The 19,643-nt window shown below is 39.9% G+C and overlaps 1 protein-coding gene across 1 annotated transcript in view; it reads left to right on the top strand.

The window, feature by feature from the left end:
* Positions 1-19,643, top strand: part of LOC117345325 (arginine-glutamic acid dipeptide repeats protein-like) — a 173,819-nt gene that overhangs the window by 23,518 nt on the left and 130,658 nt on the right. The window contains 1 exon segment of the mRNA XM_033908393.1: positions 16,473-16,575. Coding sequence (XP_033764284.1) covers positions 16,473-16,575 — 103 coding nt within the window.

The raw sequence follows: 19,643 nt of genomic DNA, 5'->3' as shown, positions 1-19,643 counted from the left end.
GGCTCACATCACGGTGATGTGACAGCTTTCTTAGTAATGAGGGCTCAATTAAATTGCCACATAAGGAATTCATGCACCTGGGGGCTCACGTCACCGTGATGTGACAGCTTTCCTAGTGACGAGGGCTCATGCCTTATAAGGAGGTCATCATGTACCTGTGGTTTCACATTATCATGGTGTGCCACCTAGAAACAAGGACTCATTTGTCGTATGAGGAAGTGGTCAAATGTATCTGGGGACTCATGATCAGTTACCATGGCATATGTGACACTTTTCTAGTATTGAGGGATCCCCACCATATAAGGAATTCAGTAGGCTAATGCGTCACTGTGATATCATACTGTCATTCTCTTCTATATAATCCAATAGGATAAGCAACACAAATACAACTAATTTATTTCACAGCAACATAGGCACTGACTGATATGTTTATTAAAAAAAATCATGATTATCAAAAACAATTACATAAACTACACATAGTTTCTATTCCTCACCTAACCTTTTTATCTCATTAATAGAAAAAAAATAATTCTGGTATGCTCGCTGTTACATGTGTCACCTAAATGACACATAGAAGTTAACCTAAGCCCATATGCACATGCAAATACCGGTAGTGCTACCTATTGGTGTATCTCATACCAAAGAGAAAGTAATTACATCCTAATTCCTACCATCAACTGATAATGAGGGATCAGTTCCCATATAAGGAATTCAGTGATCACGTACCTGGGGGTTAATGTGTGCATGTGGTATGGTAATGTTGAAATAATGAGGGCTCAGTACCCATACAAGGAAGGACTCGCTTATCTGGGGTCTCACTGCCCTAGTACAAGGACCTAGGTTACCATGTACAAGGACCTAGGTTACCATGTACAAGGACCTAGGTTACCATGTACAAGGACCTAGGTTACCATGTACAAGGACCTAGGTTACCATGTACAAGTAGCTGGTGTAACTCATAGTAATAATTAAGGCTTGTATTTTTGGATTTTATGGGAAAAAATTCAATGGTTTGAACTATTTACCTGCTGTTTGCATTTGAATATTATCTTACTCAATGTTGAACTAGTAATATAATTTATTTATATATTCAGTAATTAAATGCAAAAAAGATCAACACTGGCCATACAAGAATAGGCCACTTTTGTCACTAGTCAGCAGTCTAAGTATGTAGACCAGCTTTGGGTACCTGTACTTACAGGTGTATACTATGGTACTGTTGATACGGATGCTGGAGTACATATATATATGTTTTAATTTAATAATTATAAGTTAGGTCGATGAGTGTACTAGACACTAAATGAGAATTCAGACAGCATAAAGATTGCTATCAGTTGACATCTAGGTATGTATAATCAACTGTATCGGGGTATTTCTACCTGTTTTGGAAATTGTTCTGAAGCAACTAATTTGTCTTGGGAATATTGATCATGTGATTGATATACTCATGTCGATGAGGAAACATTAACGTTTTTATTGTTATACCATACCGGCTCCATAAAGGTTTCAACACTGGTATTCAAAACATCCTTCAAAGGAGAACTTCCATGAAAAATTTATTATTTAAATACAGGCACAGCTACACAGGGTGACTTTTTCATGTTTAATGTGACCACAATGTTCTAGCTTGTGTGGTGAGACCATTAACAGAGACGCAGGCAAACCTATTAAGTTTGACAGTAAATCATGGAATAGTACAGGCTACTAATTTGATGGATGACAATTTATATTGGAAATTATGATGGCTGTAAATTTTACAAGTCCAGGATTTGTACTTGGCTTGGTAATAAATATGAGAAATTAATTTACCTTCTTTAATAATGAAAGCAACAAATCATACTTAAAATTTAATTTTTATTGAGATACTGATTTATGTAAAATTTGAAAATCATGACATAATTTTGAAAATTCAAATTTGGGATAGAATTGTGTTATTAATAGTAAGACAAGAATAATGCTACTACTAACTGACTTACCACAGTTAGGGCTGAAGAAGGCCACCAGGTGTTGGTTGAGAACTTACCCATAATTAGTAAATTTATTTGGTGAGTGACATTGTTAAAAACTTCCATTTGTTAAGAAATTTCTTCAAACTTATCACAATTCTTTTTTGTCCTTTTTCGGAAATTTTTACTTGCAGGTATGCACTGACCACATTGTAGAGTTTGATTTACTTAATGCAGTTTTGTTTTCATTTCAAACATTGATTTGATGATTCTTGAGAAAGGAGGAGACATTTTAACAGCATCTCTAGACTTCTGTATCTGGACATCACTGTGTGGTCTTCTATTGGTTACAAGGAAACCCAATCAGTTGTACTTAATACTTGCCATGGCGATGACCCAATCGTACAACGGTTTTTGAGAAAGGTCACCTAAGGTCTTTAAAGAAACGATCAGTTAAAAGCCTCCTGGGCTTGGATGGTTTAGTCAGTTCAAATTAGCTATCATTTTATCTCTGTTCTTGTATTACATCAACAAATTTTCAATATTAGATCAACAGATTTTGATATTCTAGGAATTAGCTGGAATTGGTGGAAGTTAGATGATGAGATTTGCTGTAGATCTGATACAGTTTGTCAGTGGTATTGACTTGAACAATCTATAAAGTGTTTGGCTGCAGTAACGGAAGTGTGTAATGAAGGGAGCCTCACGACACCGCATCAATTTGCCTGCCGTTCCCCTGCCCACAAATGATCTGTCTCTCGCAACATCTAGCCTCTTGAAATTGACTTTTCTGCTTTGTAAGCCATCTCCATATACCAGGCTGCTGTACCAGGAATCTTGTTAGAAATATGCACGAATGGGCTGGGTTCCCATTGTGGAGTTATCACCAGACATGGATGTATAAGAGATGTGTGGGCAAACCTTCATCGATTCCCAGTCGCATCTTGACAAGATAAAGAAGTTTTGTTGAGAATATGCTGGCTATCATTGAGTCTGCATGTTGGCACTGTTTAGCTACAGCTGACTATAAGCATTGATTCCCAGTGAGCAAAGGGAGATAAGTAATGTCTTGTGATTCTTTTCATTTCTGTTATTATTATGACAACGATCATTCTAGAATTTTGGGGAAACATGTACTTTTCTTAAAGATGCTACACTGCCCACAGTATACAATATGTGTCTCAAAAATGCATTAAATAGCCTTTTTACTAGATCTCCTTGTAGTAGCTGGTGGCAACATCGCTAAACAAAATATCAGAGGCCTATCACATGCCATCTAGCGCTGATAGGTTAAAGTGTCTTGTCCATGGATTCAACCACATTAGCAGAGACTGGTCCATTTTCCAGCTCCTGGGAAATACTGCAGGGGTAGGGATTGTCAAATCCTGCACCTCAGATCTTCACTTGAGGTTTATACAAGCTGATGACCTAACCAACTGAGCTGTCATGGCCCCCGTTAAATGACATCACAATGTTTGCGAATTCTGATATGATACAAATACTTACATGGTCGAGGACGCCTGTTTGGGATAGATTGATTATAGCATAAAATAGTTAAAAATAGAAAATGATCTGCTTTATCATTGAATATTCTGAACTATTTTCTTCACAAATTATTATGCTTGCTGCCTTGTTTGTGCAAGGGGAGGTAATTTGTACGTACTCAAGTTGATGTGTTTATTGTGAGATTGGAAAGTCTCTTAGGGGTTGATAAAATGGCCCTCACCTGTCAAATACGTTTTTTTTTTTTTTTATGGCATCAGTGTCAATCAGTAAGTGAACTCTTTGACTGTTTCTATACTTGATACTTAAAATGAAAGTAGAATACTTCTGATCGGTTCTGGTGTCATTTCCAAGAAATACAAACATGGGGATGATAATTGAGCTGGACGAAGGAGATGAAACCTAGCTTGTTTTAGCAATGGAGATTCCGATATCAATGATTAAAGAGGTTGCATGGTTTTAAGTAGTAGATAGAGAAATGCTTGTACATGTAAAATCAACAAATCACTGAAACGGATACCATTCATCAGTAACAAACAGCACATTTCTGAGACGAGTTTCTTCTAACCAAAGTTATGGAAGATCAAATATCTAATCATGATCCAGATCAATTAATATATGGAAAAAATGCAGTAAATTGAATGAACAACATTGTAAATGTACGAACAAAAATATATAGGACAGTAATTTATGGGAATCTTGCAGAGAATCGAAATGTGGCTTATTAAAAAATCACAGACATTTTAAACACGAAGATCAGTAGATCTAAGAATTAAACTCAATCATAGTGTGCCAGTTCAAGAGAGCTTTAAAAAAAGTAATTCTACATCTTAAGCGGGATGTTGACACAACTACAGCCTTTTCAATGTCATTCGAATTCCTGAAAATTCCTGAGGGGCCGCGGTGGCCGAGTGGTTAAGGTGTCCCGACACTTTAACACTAGCCCTCCACCTCTGGGTTGCGAGTTCGAAACCTACGTGGGGCAGTTGCCAGGTACTGACCGTAGGCCGGTGGTTTTTCTCCGGGTACTCCGGCTTTCCTCCACCTCCAAAACCTGGCACGTCTTTAAATGACCCTGGCTGTTAATAGGACGTTAAACAAAAACAAACCAAACAACTGAAAATGGCAATGCATAATTACTTAAATAAACTAAAACTGTATTCCTTTTCCTGTTATTTTACTTTTATGGACTATATTTGATTCTCTCCCTTTTAATTTTTTTTTTTAATTGATCCAGACTCCAATCTCTGCTGGCCGGCTTCAGTTTAAGCTAGAATAATCATAATCTCATATTATTGAAGATTTCAGCAAATTTCAAGGATTTCATTTAAAAAATACTGGTGTTAATGTATGGCTAATTATGATGTAGTAATACAAAATATACGATACGTTTTATTACATCAGGTGAAATCAACGAATGACAATTAGTCTATAGAAATATACCAGCTCTCCTTGACACATTACAGAAACTTTTTGTGTTTTCATGTACATGTAAACAGCACCGGTCAGATGAATGATGAATGTTATGTTTCACGAATACCCAATTTCCCCACAGAGAAATACAAATTTTATATGGATTACTGATGCTATCATCATCTGGTTGTCTTGACTGTCAATCAGAGGATATACTTCGTCACAGTTTAACATCCAGTATAATGGTCATCGCGTTGTCCAGGCTGTGATCTATATAGGCTCTGTACATGTGGTGGTAATAGATGGGTCCCATATTGGGTGACAGATAAAGTCGGATATATCCCTGGTGCTGGAAAGGCTCTATGCGACATGTGTTTGTCAGCCACAAGCTTAATCCTCTTTGTACTAGGGTCATACAGATCTTCCTGAAGGATTATTAAAAAGGAAGCACTTTGGGTTTGTCAATAGTCTTGGCTGGGAACAGGACAGATATTGGTTGATGGTGAAGGAAACATGATGAATATCATGTACATAATCTCTTCATTGTCATAGAGACAAAGAATCTGTGGTATACAGGTAATCCAATAAGCTGGTTATCAAAGGATTTAACTAGTATTGATGTGGGAGACACTGTAATGATTATGTTTTGTAATTATGTATTTGATATTCTCAAGATTAAACATTTTTCTCATTTTTCCTGAAATAAAGTGTTGCTTAACCCAGTAATGGACACATTTATTGAAAACTTTATTTATTTGTCAACCATTGTGAAATATACACATTTTATTAGTCTGTGAAGGGTCTTATTGTGGGATGAGATTGGAGTACCCGCAGAAAAACCATGTGGGTTGGGCAGGTCATTCACTTTTTTTTTTATGTCTGATCATTATTTCTCTATGCATTTAATTTTCAGAATTTCTATAGATAAACTATACATATAGGTGTATTTGCACATTTCCATAAATACCATATAGATAAATAATATGTGTTGAGTGGATTTTCTCGGCCTATTATGGTCATCGCGTATGAAGCCTAAAATTTCCCCATCACATAAACTTCCACATTTACAGTAGGTAAAATTTACAGGTGATTAAACCACTGAGCCACCAATCGCCCTATATGTGTGTATATTTATCACTACATTCGTATTTAGATTTACCTGGTATGGTGCTATACATGTATCCCACTTTTGTACAATCCTTTGACATTCAGAGAACAACACGGTATTACATTACCTGTTGAGCTTTTACCTGTATTTACAGCCTCTTTAGCTTTATACCTGTTCAGTTGTCTCTCACAGTGATATGATAATCTAATACAAATTAGAAAGTAAATAATTTGATTATGTTGAATATTTAAACCTATTAGTAATTTAAGATGATGTATTGTGTTGGCTGGGGTCTCTGTACTTTGTATATATATATATATATATGGCCTGGCTAGGAGAACTTATGACCATCATACTGTCAAGTGGATGTTAGAACTGATGTGTACAAGCATCAAACTTCCACTAAATGTCCTTAGGCTGCTGTTTTGACACTTTAATAGTGGCTCAGTAATAAAAAGTGAATTTCAGATACAATGTAAAATTACCACTAACCTGTTCTGACTGAATACTGGTTTGTTCTGCTTGGTTGAACTGAAACCAGAGCTGCCTCCATTGTGGCCCTACATTTATTGGTTCACTTGCACATTTTGTCTGTAGTGATTTGGGCAACAAATCACCAATTGATAGTAAAATTACCTTTATATGGTGTGTGGCTTAGATTTCAGTAATATCATACTTCACCTCACCTTTAATAAATAATAATATTCCCCTCCAACGAAGTTTGTGGATAGGGACATTAAACTGGAATCAGATTGTGCCTGTATCTGTCTGTAGATCTAGAGTCTGTACCAGAGTTATTGTCCTTGATTTACAAAGCCTACTCCTATAAGATTGTTCTCAAAATCGTTTACTACTGCTATCTAAAATATTGCACTGTTGTTAATGAAATTTGGCACATTTCCCTATTTTCTGTGATGTAAACCTCTGCATAAACTTCCATACTGTTTCCTTTGAACAGTTATTGCCCTTTGGTTTACAATCTGTGTCCGTCGTTACCTATTCCTACACTTGGTTTACAATCTGTGTCCGTCGTTACCTATTCCTACACTTGGTTTACAATCTGTGTCCGTCGTTACCTATTCCTACACTTGGTTTACAATCTTTGTCCGTCGTTACCTATTCCTACACTTGGTTTACAATCTGTGTCCGTCGTTACCTATTCCTACACTTGGTTTACAATCTGTGTCCGTCGTTACCTATTCCTACACTTGGTTTACAATCTGTGTCCGTCGTTACCTATTCCTACACTTGGTTTACAATCTGTGTCCGTCGTTACAATCTGTGTCCGTCGTTACCTATTCCTACACTTGGTTTACAATCTGTGTCCGTCGTTACCTATTCCTACACTTGGTTTACAATCTGTGTCCGTCGTTACCTATTCCTACACTTGGTTTACAATCTGTGTCCGTCGTTACCTATTCCTACACTTGGTTTACAATCTGTGTCCGTCGTTACCTATTCCTACACTTGGTTTACAATCTGTGTCCGTCGTTACCTATTCCTACACTTGGTTTACAATCTGTGTCCGTCGTTACCTATTCCTACACTTGGTTTACAATCTGTGTCCGTCGTTACCTATTCCTACACTTGGTTTACAATCTGTGTCCGTCGTTACCTATTCCTACACTTGGTTTACAATCTGTGTCCGTCGTTACCTATTCCTACACTTGGTTTACAATCTGTGTCCGTCGTTACCTAACAATCTGTGTCCGTCGTTACCTATTCCTACAGAGTAAGATGGATCTCACAATCTCTGATCTTACATGTGTTTCACACACCTTACATAAACTGGTGTATGTGTGTATATTTACATTTTAGGATTTCAATACATGTTTTCCTTCCTTAGTATTATAGCCTTCTATATATATATATATATATATTACTATCATACAATCATGTATATATAACATAATAACTAAATGAACACACAATGAATGTAGATGTTCTGTGTGATTGTTAAATTTCACAGGGCTGATATATTTTGCGGTTGTCCTTATCGGACATAGTTCGTGGTATCGAATTTTGTGTAACTGTGCCTTGTTAACATTTTGCAGTAAACACCTCTACACATTTATTCCATATTTATTGGGTATTCATTTTGGCTATATATTAAATGACTATGAGTAAAGCCAAAATAAATCCCCTAGGAGTTATCATTTATACAGTATAGTTAATGTACATACGCAGGCTCTTTGTATATTTCAATGTTACTACATATTATGTAATTTGAAATCTGAAAAATAAATAAGTATAGACAAATAAATGTTAGAATCTTAAAATATTAAGATATACCACATTAGATGTCAGTCTCTCAAGGATTTACAAAAATGTTATTGGAGGTATTAAAGATATTTGTTTATTAGTCGACTGTTTGGAATGTGTGTGATTGAATACAAACAGGTAAATATCCCCCCTGTATAATAGGCTTTCAGTGTACCTATTGAGGGGTGTAAATATATCGTTTTTATTTACTTACGCTGAGTTAAACATCGACAGCCATTAAGTCGATCGTATTATTCACATGGTTGTCACGTACACACGCTATATATTGATGATACTGTTAACACAGTTATTAATGGCTAATAACTACCGTTTATGGAGTAAAATTTAGTGCTCTGCTATTTGAAAAAGCCTTTGTTATATATCCTGTACCGCCCAGAAAAATGAACGAAAGTTACATAGCCTGGAAAGATTATGAATCTTGTACTGTCAATTGACAAGTAGAATTTGTGTCATGAAAGGTCATTTAGTGATAAAGCCCCATGTTATCAATTCAGCTTGGATTGCATGTTTAGGACGTATTGTCCACCAGTCCTCCGAATGTATACATCTGTTTTAGGACGTATTGTCCACCAGTCCTCCGAATGTATACATCTGTTAATTAGGACGTATTGTCCACCAGTTCTCCGAATGTATACATCTGTTTTAGGATGTTTTATCCTCAGATTGTGTGTTTAGGAGGTGTTGGTTGCATTCCAAACAGTCCTTGGATTGTGTGTTTAGGAGGTGTTGGTTGCATTCCAAACCGTCCTTGGATTGTGTGTTTAGGTGTTGTCCCCTGACAACAGTCCTTAGGTTGTGTGTTTAGGAGGTGTTGTCCCCCAACAACAGTCCTTAGGTTGTGTGTTTAGGAGGTGTTGTCCCCCAACAACAGTCCTTAGGTTGTGTGTTTAGGAGGTGTTGGTTGCATTCCAAACAGTCCTTGGATTGTGTGTTTAGGTGTTGTCCCCCGACAACAGTCCTTAGGTTGTGTGTTTAGGTGTTGTCCCTCGACAACAGTCCTTAGGTTGTGTGTTTAGGAGATGTTGTCCCCCGACAACAGTCCTTGGGTTGTGTGTTTAGGTGTTGTCCCCCGACAACAGTCCTTAGGTTGTGTGTTTAGGAGATGTTGTCCCCCGACAACAGTCCTTTGGTTGTGTGTTTAGGAGATGTTGTCCCCCGACAACAGTCCTTAGGTTGTGTGTTTAGGTGTTGTCCCCCGACAACAGTCCTTAGGTTGTGTGTTTAGGAAGTGTTGTCCGCATTCCGAACAGTCCTTGGATTGTGTGTTTAGGTGTTGTCCCCCGACAACAGTCCTTAGGTTGTGTGTTTAGGAGATGTTGTCCCCCGACAACAGTCCTTAGGTTGTGTGTTTAGGAGGTGTTGTCCGCATTCCCAACAGTCCTTGGGTTGTTTGTTTAGGAGATGTTGTCCCCCGACAACAGTCCTTAGGTTGTGTGTTTAGGAGGTGTTGTCCCCCGACAACAGTCCTTAGGTTGTGTGTTTAGGAGGTGTTGTCCCCTGACAGGCCTTTGGTTGTCCTGTTTAGGAGGTGTTGTCCCCTGACAGGCCTTGGTTGTCCTGTTTAGGAGGTGTTGTCCCCTGACAGGCCTTGGATTGCCTGTTTAGGAGATGTTGTCCCCTGACAGTCCTTGGTTTGTCCTGTTTAGGAGGTGTTGTCCCCCGACAGTCCTTGGATTGTGTGTTTAGGAGGTGTTGTCCCCTGACAGGCCTTGGATTGCCTGTTTAGGAGATGTTGTCCCCTGACAGGCCTTGGATTGCCTGTTTAGGAGGCGTTGTCCCCTGACAGGCCTTGGATTGCCTGTTTAGGAGATGTTGTCCCCTGACAGTCCTTGGTTTGTCCTGTTTAGGAGGTGTTGTCCCCCGACAGTCCTTGGATTGTGTGTTTAGGAGGTGTTGTCCCCTGACAGGCCTTGGATTGCCTGTTTAGGAGATGTTGTCCCCTGACAGTCCTTGGATTGTGTGTTTAGGAGGTGTTGTCCCCTGACAGGCCTTGGATTGCCTGTTTAGGAGATGTTGTCCCCTGACAGGCCTTGGTTTGCCTGTTCAGGAGGTGTTGTCCCCTGACAGTCCTTGGGTTGTCCTGTTTAGGAGATGTTGTCCCCTGACAGTCCTTGGGTTGTCCTGTTTAGGAGATGTTGTCCCCTGACAGGCCTTTGGTTGTCCTGTTTAGGAGGTGTTGTCCCCTGACAGGCCTTGGATTGCCTGTTTAGGAGATGTTGTCCCCTGACAGTCCTTGGATTGCCTGTTTAGGAGATGTTGTCCCCTGACAGGCCTTGGGTTGTCCTGTTTAGGAGGTGTTGTCCCCTGACAGACCTTGGGTTGTCCTGTTTAGGAGGTGTTGTCCCCTGACAGTCCTTGGATTGCCTGTTTAGGAGATGTTGTCCCCTGACAGTCCTTGGATTGCCTGTTTAGGAGATGTTGTCCCCTGACAGGCCTTGGGTTGTCCTGTTTAGGAGGTGTTGTCCCCTGACAGGCCTTGGGTTGTCCTGTTTAGGAGGTGTTGTCCCCTGACAGGCCTTGGATTGCCTGTTTAGGAGATGTTGTCCCCTGACAGTCCTTGGATTGCCTGTTTAGGAGATGTTGTCCCCTGACAGGCCTTGGGTTGTCCTGTTTAGGAGGTGTTGTCCCCTGACAGTCCTTGGATTGCCTGTTTAGGAGATGTTGTCCCCTGACAGGCCTTGGGTTGTCCTGTTTAGGAGATGTTGTCCCCTGACAGGCCTTGGAGTGCCTGTTTAGGAGGTGTTGTCCCCTGACAGGCCTTGGGTTGTCCTGTTTAGGAGGTGTTGTCCCCTGACAGGCCTTGGATTGCCTGTTTAGGAGGTGTTGTCCCCTGACAGACCTTGGATTGCCTGTTTAGGAGATGTTGTCCCCTGACAGGCCTTGGATTGCCTGTTTAGGAGATGTTGTCCCCTGACAGGCCTTGGTTTGCCTGTTCAGGAGGTGTTGTCCCCTGACAGTCCTTGGGTTGTCCTGTTTAGGAGATGTTGTCCCCTGACAGTCCTTGGGTTGTCCTGTTTAGGAGATGTTGTCCCCTGACAGGCCTTTGGTTGTCCTGTTTAGGAGGTGTTGTCCCCTGACAGGCCTTGGATTGCCTGTTTAGGAGATGTTGTCCCCTGACAGTCCTTGGATTGCCTGTTTAGGAGATGTTGTCCCCTGACAGGCCTTGGGTTGTCCTGTTTAGGAGGTGTTGTCCCCTGACAGACCTTGGGTTGTCCTGTTTAGGAGGTGTTGTCCCCTGACAGTCCTTGGATTGCCTGTTTAGGAGATGTTGTCCCCTGACAGGCCTTGGGTTGTCCTGTTTAGGAGGTGTTGTCCCCTGACAGGCCTTGGGTTGTCCTGTTTAGGAGGTGTTGTCCCCTGACAGGCCTTGGATTGCCTGTTTAGGAGATGTTGTCCCCTGACAGTCCTTGGATTGCCTGTTTAGGAGATGTTGTCCCCTGACAGGCCTTGGGTTGTCCTGTTTAGGAGGTGTTGTCCCCTGACAGTCCTTGGATTGCCTGTTTAGGAGATGTTGTCCCCTGACAGGCCTTGGGTTGTCCTGTTTAGGAGATGTTGTCCCCTGACAGGCCTTGGGTTGTCCTGTTTAGGAGGTGTTGTCCCCTGACAGGCCTTGGGTTGCCTGTTTAGGAGATGTTGTCCCCTGACAGGCCTTGGATTGCCTGTTTAGGAGATGTTGTCCCCTGACAGGCCTTGGTTTGCCTGTTCAGGAGGTGTTGTCCCCTGACAGTCCTTGGGTTGTCCTGTTTAGGAGATGTTGTCCCCTGACAGTCCTTGGGTTGTCCTGTTTAGGAGATGTTGTCCCCTGACAGGCCTTTGGTTGTCCTGTTTAGGAGGTGTTGTCCCCTGACAGGCCTTGGATTGCCTGTTTAGGAGATGTTGTCCCCTGACAGTCCTTGGATTGCCTGTTTAGGAGATGTTGTCCCCTGACAGGCCTTGGGTTGTCCTGTTTAGGAGGTGTTGTCCCCTGACAGACCTTGGGTTGCCTGTTTAGGAGGTGTTGTCCCCTGACAGACCTTGGATTGCCTGTTTAGGAGGTGTTGTCCCCTGACAGGCCTTGGGTTGTCCTGTTTAGGAGGTGTTGTCCCCTGACAGGCCTTGGGTTGTCCTGTTTAGGAGGTGTTGTCCCCTGACAGGCCTTGGATTGCCTGTTTAGGAGGTGTTGTCCCCTGACAGTCCTTGGATTGCCTGTTTAGGAGATGTTGTCCCCTGACAGGCCTTGGGTTGTCCTGTTTAGGAGGTGTTGTCCCCTGACAGTCCTTGGATTGCCTGTTTAGGAGATGTTGTCCCCTGACAGGCCTTGGGTTGTCCTGTTTAGGAGATGTTGTCCCCTGACAGGCCTTGGAGTGCCTGTTTAGGAGGTGTTGTCCCCTGACAGGCCTTGGGTTGTCCTGTTTAGGAGGTGTTGTCCCCTGACAGGCCTTGGATTGCCTGTTTAGGAGGTGTTGTCCCCTGACAGACCTTGGATTGCCTGTTTAGGAGATGTTGTCCCCTGACAGACCTTGGATTGCCTGTTTAGGAGGTGTTGTCCCCTGACAGGCCTTGGATTGCCTGTTTAGGAGGTGTTGTCCCCTGACAGGCCTTGGATTGCCTGTTTAGGAGGTGTTGTCCCCTGACAGTCCTTGGATTGCCTGTTTAGGAGATGTTGTCCCCTGACAGGCCTTGGGTTGTCCTGTTTAGGAGGTGTTGTCCCCTGAGATAATATGTTAATCTTGCATGTTATTTCCCCTGCAGCCAGATGAAAGGTTTTGTGCTGTGAGAGAGTCATTCTACAGACGAATCTCAATATTGTGAAGCAGACTCCATCACAGATTTACATAATGAATGTTATATGCACGTGGGTCACCTTATATAGCATTGTATTAAGACTGGGGAACTGATTTGCTTGTAATTAGCGTGAGCTACACGACTGCAGTATTAGTTCTTCTTCTGTCTTAATTTGCTAATAAAAGCATTTGCACAATAATCAACAGATTAATTGTGTGCCAGCGTTTTTTCTGCACTTGCCGATTCGCGTGCTTGATGTCTCCGAAGTAGCATTAGAGCCTTTGTTGTAACCTAAGTGTTGTTGAAGCCTTCGCTCGCCACTGATTGTCGATGTAAATCATATCAGCCAGTTTTGTATCAAGTGTTGTAGTTCCTTATAGGCTAGTCAAGTGGTTTGTCCTAGCAGTATGTTTATACAACTGCTAACTAACACACAAAACACCATCAAATCCTCATATTTATACAGGCATAGGTATTTATTTATTCTTGAAAGACACACAATTTAAAAAAGGGGGGCTAGGATTTCAAACCATTAAACAAACAGTGAACACAGTATGTATTTATTATTCAGCAAATAAAGGGCCTCAGCAGATTGAATAAATGGCGCTATTGGCAGTGGGATCAATACAGGGAAGTTTGTAGCTAGCTCAAGTCAATATCACCTTGTGACACGCCAGGGTATAACCGGCAATACACTGATTAATTTATGTGTTAATTGGGGATTAATTACACTTGGTGTCTGCTGTTTGTTGCTTGGGTAGTAGAGCGGCTGAGAGGGTAAGGATTGTTGGGGTTCAGGGAATTAGGTCTATTGTCAGTTAGTAGATTGGTTCAGGATGTGAAGGCTGCAGAGGTCCTGGAAGTACAGTATATTTGTAATTTCTATTGGATTACCAGGTGTGAGATTACTAATGGTCAGTTATTTAATGACTAGCTGTTGTAAGGTGTGATCCTTTTCTTCACTCAATGGTCAATTATCAAAATTAAAAATATCATCTAGTCACACACACCATCATTATCTAGTCACACACACCAACAATATTCTGGTCACACACCAACATTATCTGGTCACACATCAACATTATCTGGTCACACACTAACATTATCTGGTCACACCAACATTTTCTGGTCACACACCAACATTGTTTGGTCACACACACCATCATTATCTGGTCACACATCAACATTATCTGGTCACATATCAACATTATCTGGTCACACATCAACATTATCTGGTCACACACTAACATTATCTGGTCACACCAACATTTTCTGGTCACACACCAACATTGTCTGGTCACACACACCATCATTATCTGGTCACACACCAACATTATCTGGTCACACATCAACATTATCTGGTCACACACTAACATTATCTGGTCACACCAACATTTTCTGGTCACTCACCAACATTTACTGGTCACACACACCATCATTATCTGGTCACACACCAACATTATCTGGTCACACATCAACATTATCTGGTCACACACTAACATTATCTGGTCACACCAACATTTTCTGGTCACACACCAACATTTTCTGGTCACACACCAACATGGTCTGGTCACACACATCAAAATTATATAATCACACATCAACATGATATAGTCACACACCACCATAATCTAGTCACACACACCATCATTATCTGGTCAAACACACCATCATTAGCTGGTCAAAAACACCATTATCTGGTCACCCACCAATATTATCTGGTCACACACACCAATATTTTTTGGTCACACACCAATATTTTCTGGTCACACACCATCATTATCTGGTCACACACACCATCATTATCTGGTCACACACCCACCAATATTTTCTGGTCACACACAATCATTATCTCGTCACACACACCATCATTATCTGGTCACACACACACCAATAGTTTCTGGTCACACACCATCATTTTCTGGTCACACACTAACATTATCTCATCACTACACTTACATTATCTCGTCACACCAACATTTTCTGGTCACACACCATCATTTTCTGGTCACAAACATCAACATGTTCTAGTCACACATCAACATTATCTAGTCACACACCAACATTATCTGGTCACACACTAACATTATCTAGTCACACACCATTATCTGGTCACACACTATCATCTGGTCACGCACACCATCATTATCTGGTCACACACACCATCATTATCTAGTCACACACCAACATTATCTGGTCACACACCATCATTTACTAGTCACACACCATCATTATCTGGTCACATACTATCATCTAGTCACACACACCTTCATTATCTGGTCACAAACACCATCATTATCTGGTCACAAACACCATCATTATCTAGTCACACACACCATCATTATCTGGTCACACACACCAACATTATCTAGTTACACACCATCATTATCTGGTCACAAACACCATCATTATCTGGTCTCACACACACCAACATTATCTAGTTACACACCATCATTATCTGGTCACAAACACCATCATTATCTGGTCACAAACACCAAGATTATCTAGTCACACACACCATCATTATCTGGTCACAAATACCATCATTGTCTGGTCACATTATCTTGAGTACTTATGGTTGTATGTTATACACCTGGTTGTGTGTTATATACCTGGTTGTGTGTTATACACCTGGTTATGTGTTATATACCTGGTTGTGTGTTATATACCTGGTTGTGTGTTATATACCTGGTTGTGTGTTATATACCTGGTTGTGTGTTATATACCTGGTTGTGTGTTATATACCTGGTTGTGTGTTATATACCTGGTTGTGTGTTATATACCTAGTTGTATGTTATATACCTGGTTGTGTGTTATATACCTAGTTGTGTGTTATATACCTGGTTGTGTGTTATATACCTGGTTGTGTGTTATACACCTGGTTGTGCATTATATACCTGGTTGTGTGTTATATACCTGGTTGTGTGTCACACTTGTTGTGTTATATACCTGGTTGTGTATGTCACATTTGTTGTGTTATATACCTGGTTGTGTGTCACACTTGTTGTGTTATATACCTGTGTGATCAAAGCCTAAGTTGATGCTGACAAGTGTGCTGTAACACTATAGTTACCTAGCTGTTGTATAATCAATATTTAGGATGTACTCACGTCCTAGGAGACTGTTCACTCTAACATGTACATTATACACACAGTTACGCCAGTCTATTATCACTGTGCTCCAACCTGGCTTCTCTCATTATTCCGTTGAGTATTATTCTCAGAAACTTTTTTTTTTCTAAATTCAACATTTTGCTGAAATTGTCCTCCTTAGCCGACAAAAGACATTAGCGGTGAGATTCTGTGTGATTAGAAGTCAGAGCATTGTCCTAAGTCTGGGTTCAATGTTGATATTTTCTTGCTATGATTGGCTGATCTTCAAGGACATGGAGTAAGGAGCAAGACAAACAACTGCTATCACCTTATGTGTAACATTGAATATGCTTTATTTTACAGACGAAGCGCGAGACTTTGGTGGTGGGGATCAAGTGGTACTTCCGTCTGTCTGAGGTGCCCGATAGTGTCTACCAACTGTTGGTTCAAGACAGGCACAGTGAAAGTAAGTTTCTTGTCACTTATATTTTCTTTCACTTTCTCATCCATTCATAATTCTTTTTGCAGACTGATAATTAAAAAAAATGCATGCAGTTTGATTTTAAAATCAGAATTTGGCATGTGACAATACAAGCTTTAGAATTCCTACTGGAGGTTTGATTGAGCTGACCCCTGTGGGATTTTAAATTCAGACCCTGCAGGTTCATTACTGTGTGTACATGTACACTTATGTAAAATTATGTGTGTTTTTCATTTTCCATCTTTGTTCCAAAGACTAAATGATCATGAACTAATGCTAAAGATGTTATTATGAGCACATGATTATAGAGAACTTTACTTAAGCTATCCTTTTAATTACTAAAAATTGCTTAAGTAGCCGATTAGTTAATCTGAGGTTTTACTCTTATTCTGTGGACGAGATAATCCAGCTGTTGTTGTGTTGGAAGTAGATATCTGTTCTGAATCTTGGAACGTTTGTAGGGATATCTTTCCAGGTAGCATAAACTACCAAATCAAGGTTCTCATCTGTCAGAAAGACTCAACTTTCATTTATCTCTCAAAATTAAGTTGAAATACAAAAAAGATGAGATAATATACAGTGGCGATGTCCACAGCTATATTAGGTTGATGGTCAGAGCTGGCGGGTCACAGTTAGAGTCAAGATTGATAGTTCTAGGAGGGAGGCAAAGTCATAAAGGTACTGACAGATTGGACAAAATGGTGAAACATTCATTACAGGAGGATAGAGTGCTAAAGAAATCAGACCTGCCAACTACTACTATTTTATAGTAATCTTTACTATTTTGTGGTGGTCGTTACTCTTTTTTTCTCTCGAAATAGTAGCAAATTACTCTTTTTGATGCAATAGATTTGGCAAGAATTGTTAAGAATTACTCTTTTTTGCTCAAAAATGGGCCAAATTACTATTTTTGAATTTGAAAGGTTGGCAGGTCTGAGAAATTTGAAATAGACTATAAGGTTAAAGGTGATATATCACAGGTCATATGTAGGTATCGCAATAACCAGAGGTCAAAGTAGAGGATGATGTCAAAGTTGAATGAAATTAAAGGTAACTTGTATAGATAGGTATTCTAGCCACAAATGGTAAGTTGAAATAATCGTCTTCTCAAGAAGAGCAATTTAAAAAAAAGTAATGTTTCAGGGCATGTTACATATAGAAAGTGAAAACAGAAAAGTGTCATGAGATATCAGTTGGAAGGTCAGAATAGAAGTGGTGACCGAGGTCAAAATTAGGAAAGTAAAAGGTGATGGATGAGGTGAAAGCTAGGAAGGTCATTGGTATTGGCCAAGCTGGGAAGGTCAGAGGTGGTGGCTGTCAAGGTCAAATTTAGGAATGCCACATGCAGTGGCTAAAATCAAAGTAAGGAAAGTCAGAGATCGTGGCTGACTGGTGGTAGTAAAAAACTGAATTTTAAAGCTTAAATGGAAAATATTAAGGTCATTGACATGTTCACGAGCCCTAATTGACATAGTGTCAATGTCATGGTTAAGAACCTTTGCAAACTTTCTGATTGTTATATTCAGCGATCTGTCACTGATCAGTTTCACAGAAGAGCGGACGCTTCCATCCAAACATTCAATCAATATTCTGTGCTGTCTTTGATTCTAACTTCCTCGTTGTCGCAGGCACATCGAGGTGTAATTCAATTTTACCGTTGTTAGCGTCAAACCATTTGTTCACACACAAACACACACGGAGAAAGAAGTGGATTCTGCTGGTAAATGAATTGATATTTTACAGACAACATGACAATGCTGGTGTTTATTCTTTACTAGAGGTGCTGAGGCCTATACAAATATCTCCACGTGTTTTTGAGTGGTAATTTATTATTTACAATAAAAACTAAACAGCTTATTTCCTTTTTCATCTACACTTTTCACCTTGGCATTTTATCAATAAGGTGATTTTACCATTCATCTGTTGCTGTTTTATGAGCTAACGTATTGTACTGTATTATACATTCTAAGTTGTAATAAATACCTCTATTGATACTGTATGCAGTTGAGGAAGTTATGATAACTATATTCATAGTTGCATTAAGCAAGATCATTTTGCAACCCTAACAGGATCAGATGGCATCCATATGCCTATAAATGCCATGACATTATGATTGTTATGTTTGATACCTGGCCTTTCCTTGAAAGATGGCTGTGTTTTGTCATTAAGCATACTCAGTGCATAAACCTCTTAAACTGAATAGAGAATTTAATTAATGTAATATGCTATAGAAAATTAATCTATTTTGGAAATGTTCAGTATAAGAATTGAATTGCTGTCGGTTGACATTCTTGGGCGGTTTGAATGGCAAATTCTCAAATCCAAATTCAACATTGACTTTCCATTTTGCATTCAGAACTGCTATAAATGCCAAAGGAAAGCATTTCATAGCTTGAATTTTGTCCAGGAGTTGGCATACCTAAATTACCACATTGAACCTCTTTACCTGTGTTATATTATATGTACAGTACATCACTATATATCTGGTGCTTCTCAGTGGAACCGTATTCTTTTTCACTCATACAAATTGTACTCTGTGGTCCTATATTTGAATACCCCTGTCTCTGAAATACAACTCAATATGCGTATAAACATTTGGCGTTGTCTGCGGAAAGAATTCCCCTAGTAGAAGTCTATATGTGAAGTATATGAATATTTCATTTGTTGTGGGTTTAGAGTTTATTGGATCAAATGTACGACTGGAGTACCTATTATGACTTCTCATAAAAGAATAATGAAAAAGAACAAGACTGCCTTTTATAATCTCATAAAATCCTTATATGGATGCTGACTGATCTCTGACTCTCAATGTGTCTGTTTACATGTCTACCATATACCACCGTCACATGTCCAAATTACTCCAGTGAGTATTAGTCATTAGATTTTAATAAGCAGGAGTGTTTACTAGAGATGGGTTGAGTGACCTGATATTGTTTTATAAATATATGACTATATCTCCACATCGTGTTTGGTAATGTATCTTTTATAAGCATGGTATGCATTGTGTTTGGTTGTATCTTTTATAAACATAGTGTATGACCATTTCCACATTG

This window comes from Pecten maximus, chromosome 16 (genome assembly GCF_902652985.1).
Source record: "Pecten maximus chromosome 16, xPecMax1.1, whole genome shotgun sequence".
NCBI classification, from domain to species: Eukaryota; Metazoa; Mollusca; class Bivalvia; order Pectinida; family Pectinidae; genus Pecten; species Pecten maximus.
Note: the sequence above shows the minus strand (reverse complement) of the source record. Positions and strands in the feature narration are given on the sequence as shown.